General features: G+C 58.5%; 1 protein-coding gene across 2 annotated transcripts; it reads left to right on the forward strand.

Moving 5' to 3' along the window:
• The first annotated feature begins 17 nt into the window (after positions 1–17).
• On the forward strand, positions 18–7,345 carry SNX11 (sorting nexin 11). Of its 2 annotated transcripts, none has more exons than XM_026864732.1 (7): positions 18–212; positions 3,558–3,606; positions 3,896–3,982; positions 4,371–4,471; positions 4,684–4,782; positions 4,960–5,172; positions 6,529–7,345. In XM_026864732.1, exons 2-7 carry the CDS (start codon positions 3,586–3,588, stop codon positions 6,668–6,670), a joined length of 663 nt encoding a protein of 220 aa, XP_026720533.1. In that variant the 5' UTR covers positions 18–212; positions 3,558–3,585; the 3' UTR covers positions 6,671–7,345. The 2 variants fall into 2 exon arrangements, with proteins under 2 accessions (XP_026720533.1, XP_026720534.1); XM_026864733.1 differs by lacking the exon at positions 18–212 and adding an exon at positions 2,176–2,392.
• Positions 7,346–7,352: the final 7 nt, after the last annotated feature.

Genomic DNA, 7,352 nt, shown 5'->3' on the forward strand with positions numbered 1-7,352 from the left:
GGCTTGGCCGGGCCGCTGCCGCCCGGGTGGGTTGACGTTAATGCGGTCAAGTGTCCGGCCCTTGTGTTGATGTGCTGTGGCGTTGGGCTGCCTGGGGACGTCCCCTTCCAGCGGGCAGCGGTGGACCACAGCGGTCCCGATCTGGGTCACCTCTCTGGATGAGGAGCCCTTTCCTTCCCAAATGGGCAAAAAACCTCAGAAAATCCTCTCGGGTATCGGTTGTGGACAGCTCTGCCCGGGCGTGACAAGCAAAAGCAGAAACAAACGGGACATTCCCTTTTTTTTCTGCTCCTCTGTGAGGCTTTCCTCAAAACTCGGAGATTTGCATGGCTGCAAGTGGCCCTGGAGCGGAGCAGTGTTTGTGCGGGTGGACGTGAAGCCTCGGCCAGGCTGGAGCTGGGCAGGGAACGGAGCTGGGGAGGGGAGCTCCGAGCGGGACTAAACCACCCCTGGTGTGTGCTGGTTAAGAAAGAATATTTGCTGTAAGCCCTTGCTGTTGGAGAGGGGTAGAGGCTGCTATTATGGATGTGTCAGGGTCAGCAAAGATAAGAGATTGCAAGCAAGAGATAAAAACTTTCGCTGTCTGCAGTGTGAGTACAGCTGGGGAGGGCGATCCACCTGGAGCCAGAGCGTGCCTGTGGCTCGTTAAACACCCAAACTGCTGTATCCTGGGCGGGTGGAGGTCCTGAGGCTCCAGGAGTGAGGGTGTGGGGTGTTTCTGTGTGGCTTCCACTGCTCACGTCCTTCTAGCTAAAAAACGTTGAACGTGTGAGCCCTGGAAGCGCTGAAATGCAAACTGGAGGAAGATTAAACCGAACCCAAACCGCATATCCCAGGGCCTCTTAAACCGAAGCTTTAAGCAGAAGCCCTGAAAGAGGATTTGGTGTAACTGTTTAAAGCGCACTCGGAGCTATCTTCTCCGTTGGGTCTAAGTTGATTTATCAAGTTAAGATCAATTAAGTCCAAATGTAGCCTAAATAAGATTATGTGTTTCTTGGTACAACTCTGGATGAAAGTGGAGTTAAAAGACGTGAGCGCTTGGACTCTCTGATCTCAGTTTTGCCCGCAGCCTCGCTGACTGCAGAAAGCCATCTCCCCCCTGGGGTCTCTCTGCTCTTTGGAGCACCCTTTCAGTAGCTGGGAAATTAAATTCTTCTTCCTGGCAACCCTCCGCTGTTCCATTAGGCAATTTCTGAGTCTCTCTCTTCTCCCTCCTGCATTTTTAATCTAGGCAGGGCTGTTATGCAGAGCAAGAAGCTTTAAAAGCAACGGGACAGCGGCAGTGTCCCCTGGGGAGGCCGGGGAACATAATGGTCAAGTTCTGCTGCTGAACTGGTTCTGGCTGGGAGCCCCCAGCACGGGGGAGGATTGGAGCTCCCCCATTACTGCGCTGAGCAAAGTGACTTATGTCACATTTGGCTCCTTCGCTCCTCTCCTTCCTCAGGGGAAGAATCATGTGTGCTGAAGCGTGGGGTTGTTTTGGGTTGTTTTTTTTTTTTTTTCCGTAGGTTCCCCTCGCCCTCCCCCTTACAGCTCAAATTGGAAACAGCAGCAGCCTGACCCAACTCCAGCAAGAGTTCAGTTACTCTCAAGAGTGGGCCTGGGTCTGGGTGTTTATCCCAAAACCCATCTCCGCTGGTACTAATGCTTTCTGTACTCTCTGGCTGGAATCGGATGGCTGAAGTCTTGCGGAAAGTACCTGCAAACTGGTGGAGCCAGATTTTTAAAGCCTGGTTTGTGGCTCCACCCCTCCCCTTGTCCCAGCTAAAATTAGCTCCGTCTTCAGAAGAGCTTTGCTTCACATCTGAGCCTATAAATAAAGGCTGGCTTTGCAGCGCTGCCTGACACTTGGCAGCTCTCATGGCCTAAAAGGCAAGACTCCAGGAATGGGGAACAGGTGAAGGGTTGCTTCGCCTCTGCGATCAGGCAGCCGCGTCCCTCCGGAGCCTGGGCTGTGACAGGCAAAGTCCTGCGCTGCCAGTTCATCCCGGGGGGGTTCCAAAATCTCTTGCAAACAATCCCGCAGAGGAGGTGAAACCGGGACACGGGACACGCTTGGTCTTCCAGCTCCCCCTGACGAGTATTCCTGGTTTGTGTGCGCACAGCGTGTCTGGGAGGGGGGACTCTCTCTCAGAGGGGCTTCACTGGCTTGGACTGTGCGTTTATTGGGTGCGGGGGGGGGGTGGGTTTATCTCGCTATCCCCTTCCCCCCCCAAGTCCTGGCACTGTGTTCGTGGTGTTGCTGCAGAACAGGAATTACTGCAGGAGCAACATAATGGTGGAGCAAATTAGTTGACACGGTCCAGCAGGACCTGGGAGTGCCGGAGGGATGTGGCTGAGGAAGCGGCTGGTGTGACGGGAACGTTCCCAGCTCATGGTGCAGCTGAGCCAGGAAAGCTGGGCAGCATGGGGGGGCACCAGGCACCTCTGCGGCTCCCCAGGGGCTCATCAACACCCCAACTCACTGGGAGGAGAGGAAGGAGGGTTTAGGGAGGGACACAAGGGAGAACAGTCACCATGCAGACACAAAACCTAGCCGGATGGGGAAATCTGGTACTGGGTTTTTTGCTGATTCAGGTGGATTGTGAAAGAGCTGGAGAGAAACAGCCTCTCTGTGTCGGGTGCTGCTGGGAGCCTTACTGAGGTGGCACTGGGGAATGGGTCTGATCTACGCGGAGAAAAGCAGGTTTCCTCTGGCGAGGAGCAGCAGGCGCCTGGTGTGGGCTGGCTGCTTCCCCTGCTCATACGGCCAAGGCAGCGAGGGGAGAGGGACAACTAGGAGAAGGAAACTGATAAAAACCAGGGGTTTCTCCTCCCCAGCTGAACTGGCTCCTCTGGCATTTCAGTGCAAACCTGCCCGTGGGGGGAGTGGGCTGGGCTCTTCCACCCTGTCTCCCTCCTGCGTTGCCAATTCTGGCTCTGCAGGAGCAAACTGGGGTCTCGGTGCTGTGCAACAAGGAGGCTGTTCCTGGCTAATGGGAGTTACAGTGGGGGAAAAGCTCTCCCGGAGCTGTGTCTGGCTCTCCCAGAAACCCCGTTATCTGCCCGGGAGCGAGGACGTGCTGTGGGAGAGGAGAGCAGGCAGCTCAGCTGGAGCAGCCGGTTGCCACATCCCATCCTTGGGTGATTACAACCTGTCTGAGCCGGGAGCCCTGCTCACCTCTGCAGTCTGGAGATTTCTGAGTGCCGTCCCAGGAGGCTGCAGGATTCCAGTCTGTGGGCAGGGGTGACCTGAAGGCGAGCCGTGGAGGAAAGAGGTGCTGCAGGCTCTGACTCAGGTCATGGCGCACTCCAGCATGCCCCAGCAAGAGCCCAACGGGCCACGTTGCCTCAGGAGCCCACAGGAGATTAATGCTGGATGCTCTTTCCCTGTGTGCTGCTGGATTTGCCAGCACCCTCTTTATTTTGTGTTGACTGAGGGGAGAGGATCAGGGTGGGGGCTGGAGAGGTGTCTGCAGGATGGGACAGAGATGTGAGATGCCTGGGGGCATGCAGACTGCATGAAAGACCCCATTGTGTTGATCTTGTCTTACTAAATCCCCTTTTTATCTGTACAGATGTTTCCTGCTGGGCTCTGGCTCTAGGATGTTGGAGAACCGAGAGGAAGTAAGAACTTTTCTGACGTGGGTTTTGTCTGTTGTGGGTTTGGCAGTGCCGGAGCTCGAGGGGGTGGGAGGTGCTGAACGCCAGGCAGGGTCCGTGGGGCAGAGCTGAGGGGCAGCGGGTGATGGGTAGAGGAAAACCTGGAGGTGTCTGTGTTGCCCCTGGGGCAGGATGACCAGGCCGGGGTGGTCGTGGGTCCCCAGGAGGCCCCTCTGAGCCCTGCGAAGGGGGTGACGCTGGCGCGGGGCGGTGAGCGCTGCCTCCCTGCGCTCAGGCAGTGTTTGTGCCGTAGGAGCTGACCACGGTGCGTGTTCAGGACCCCCGGGTGCAGAACGAAGGCTCCTGGAACTCCTATGTGGATTATAAAATCTTCCTCCATGTGAGTCGTGACTGGGGGAGAGGGGTGAGCTGCAGAGCTGGGTCGGGCCACAGGCGAGGCTCAGGAGTGGAGTTGTCCAGCCGTGTCTGGGGGTGCTGTGTGAGGATGGAAGGAACCTCGAAGGGGGAACCCCCAGCAGCCCATCCCTCCTTCTGCACTGTCTCCATGTGGGTCTGAGACCCGGCTTCTCCCCTGGGGCCTGCTCAGGTTTTCCAGGCACTTTTCTAGGCTCTTTCATCACCCTCAGCGCTCCCCAAAGCCCAGTGCTTCGAGGGGATCCCTTAGTCACTGAGCTCAGGGGTCCGTGCAGGCGAGATCCTGCCCTCCTCTGCTTTGCTGCCTCTCAAGCATGTGGATTATTTCCGTGGTGGGTTTTTTATTTTTGCAGACCAACAGCAAAGCCTTTACTGCCAAGACCTCATGTGTGCGGCGCCGGTACCGTGAATTCGTGTGGCTGAGGAGGCAGCTCCAGAAGAATGCTGGCTTGGTGTAAGCGTGCCTGTTCTCCCTCCTTTCCCCCTCCTGCAGCCAGATGCGGTTTCCCGTTGCCCTGTGAGACCCATGTGCGCTCAGAACAGACGTGGGTAGAAACCCCAGACATGAACAGGGGATACCTGAGCTCCTGGGCTCCAGCTCTGCCCCCGTGTCTCCTTGTTCTGATGCTGGAGTGATCTGACCCTGAACCTGCTCTGTGCCTGCAGGCCTGTCCCAGAGCTGCCCGGGAAATCCACCTTCTTTGTGGGCAGCACGGATGAGTTCATCGAGAAACGGAGACAGGGGCTGCAGCAGTTCCTGGAGAAGTGAGTAAAGGGATGGAGGGGGAGGACGCACTGCTCTGGCCTTGCCTAGAAGGTGCTGGCTCTGAGGTGGCACTAGAGCTGCCGATGCTCACCCTGGTGACGTGGGACACGCGAGTTGTCGGCGGGGCAGGGCTCAGCAGGCTCCTGCCTCGCTCACCCTCCTCTCTCTGTGCGCAGGGTCGTGCAGAACGTGGTCCTCCTCTCCGACAGCCGCCTGCACCTTTTCCTGCAGAGCCAGCTCTCGGTCCCTGAGATAGAGGCGTGTGTGCAAGGCCAGGGCTCGCAGACGGTGACAGAAGCCATCCTGCACTACGCCATGTCCAACTGCGGCTGGGTGCAGGAGGAAGAGACCCGCCCCGCGCTGCTGCCGGGAGGGGACCTGCACGGCAGGTAATGCAGGCAGGGAAGGACCCGCCTGGGGGTGCCACCCTCGCTGTGCCTGGAGCAGGCCTTGGCTCCCAGCAGCATTCTGAGGCCGCTGGCTCTCTGTCTGCACTTCCCCTTGCCAGTGCTTGCAGCTGTGGGTCTGGCTACAACCTGATTTGAAACGGTTGGTGCCTGGGCGAGGGACTTTCAGCAGTTGCAAACAGCCTCTGCTGTGAAATAAGAGGAGCTGCCAGGCTTTCTAGAGATCCCTGAATGGGTCTGGATTTCCCTCTGCCACCCTTGCTGCAGTTGTTTGAGGGAACGATGCGGAGCGCGTGTTCCCCAGCCCCGCACACCCAAAGGGCAGGATTCCTGGGGGTCAAGTGATCGGAGCTGGACATCCTGAGCTGTCACCAGCGCTCTCCTGTGCTGCCCAGGAGGGTGACCTGGCCTGGCTGTGGCTGAGGCTTAGCAGAAAAGAGCTTGAGTCTCTCAGAAGAACTCAAGTTGAGATTTACAAAGGTCTTGGGCTGCTTTCCTCCCTTAATCTCTGGGGAGTGAGGAGCCTTTGGAGGCTTTCAAAGCTCAGGCTTTCTGCGCCTCTTGCCTTTGTCCTTGCAGCCTGAGTTTGTTCTGCAATTCCTCACGCAGAGCTTCAGAGTGCTTGCTGCATGCTGGGGAATTAATCGGGCATCTCCCCAGGGGGCGGCTTCCCTCTGCCCCTGCAACCAGGCCAGGGTTGGGTTTTTTTTTTGCACCTGGGGAGGCAGCTGGCCAGGTGGGAGAGGAGGAGGAGGCCATCCTCAGTCTGCCCCTGCTGCAGCTCCCTGCAAGAAGCTGACCAAGCACAGACATCACCTGCGTGTTTGAGTCCTGCAGCAGGCGTGGGCTCCCTGCCTGTGCTCCTGGCAGCCTGGCAGAGGTGCTCTGGGTCCTCAAATACAAGATCTTTACCTGCTAAGAGGCCGTGTCTGGCCTCCTGTACCCACCCAGCGCCCATGTTTCTTCATCTTGCTTTTCAAATAGCAGGAAGAAAGAGGTGTCTGGACTCCAGCGAGAAACCTGTTTTTAAATAGAGCCCTTCTGGTTTAAGGAAGGGCTTTGCGGGAGCGCAGCAGCCCAGGCTCACGGGTAGGTACCCAGGCAGTGTGGCTCCCGGCTGCCAGCACCGTCTGCCTCTCGCTGGTGGCAGTGTCCCCCCTGTCCCCTTTTCTGCTCTGGGCTTGCCTGCGGGGCTGAGCTGGCTGGGAGTGGGGGGCTGTGCCGAGGAGAAGCGCAGAAGCGGTTGCGCCGAGGCGGCGGTGGTTTGATGCGGAGACACGTGGATGTCTGTACCTTCCCCCCATCCCTTCTCCTCTCTGACCCCTCTCTTTTTTCCAGCTGTGCCGGCCTGGGAAGCCTGCAGGGTCCGAGCTGCCTGGAGTCCTTCCCATACTGGAGTGACTTCGGCGTGGACGACACCCACTCGGACAGTCCGGATGAGCCAGCGGAGCCCCTGGGCGGTCGGCATGAGATGCAGTGAACGGCTCCAGCGACGGCACCCGCCTTCCCCAGGGCCCCCCCCCTCGCTGGATGAGGGACCGCAGCCGAGCTGGAGGGATGGCCAGGCTGGGGGGACTGGGCCTGCACTGGGGGCATGGCCTTGGCCTGGGCTCTGTGACTCGTGGGCCTCACGTGCTCTCTCCCTGCTGACTCTTGACTGTCCTTGCTGTCCCAGGCAGTGTGTTCGTATCGCTCTTCTCTTTGGAGAAGAGATCTAGTGGTTAGTGAAACCTGTGTTTGTTGTTCCCAAGGCCTTTGCTCTCTGACTGGAGCAGTAGCAGGGCTTAGTTAGGTGGCAGTGCCAGCCAGGCTTTATGTCCCTGGTGTGTCCCTGGCCCAGGGCAGGGTGGGATACGCCGCCTCACGTCCAGCACAACAGAGGAAAGCTTTCCTTGGCAGGGCCACGGGCTGGGAGCTGGGGCTGGCCACTGCCCAGTAGGTCTCCAGTTTAGTCCCCTGTGCTGCAGGCAGGGGAGCTGCGTTTCCGTGCTCTGCGGCTCCTGGGGAGGGTGGTCTCAGGGTGGTCTCAGCTGCGTGGGGCTGGAGCCTGCACGTGGGGTGCTGATGCCACAGCCACACTCACCCCACACGTTGCCCACAGACGGAACTGAGCTTCCCCCTGGGAGCATGGGGCAGGGGAATGAGGTGGTGGGGAGGTAAAG

This window comes from Athene cunicularia, assembly GCF_003259725.1.
Source record: "Athene cunicularia isolate RWA chromosome 27 unlocalized genomic scaffold, athCun1 chr27_part1, whole genome shotgun sequence".
NCBI classification, from domain to species: domain Eukaryota; kingdom Metazoa; phylum Chordata; class Aves; order Strigiformes; family Strigidae; genus Athene; species Athene cunicularia.

Bases quoted from the DNA above. Each gene is read 5' to 3' on its own strand.
- SNX11 (XM_026864732.1), top strand. From the start codon at position 3,586: ATGTTGGAGAACCGAGAGGAA. The intron at 4,472-4,683 runs GTAAGCGTGCCT...CTGTGCCTGCAG, and splicing joins CAGAAGAATGCTGGCTTGGT to GCCTGTCCCAGAGCTGCCCG. The intron at 4,783-4,959 runs GTGAGTAAAGGG...CTCTGTGCGCAG, and splicing joins CTGCAGCAGTTCCTGGAGAA to GGTCGTGCAGAACGTGGTCC.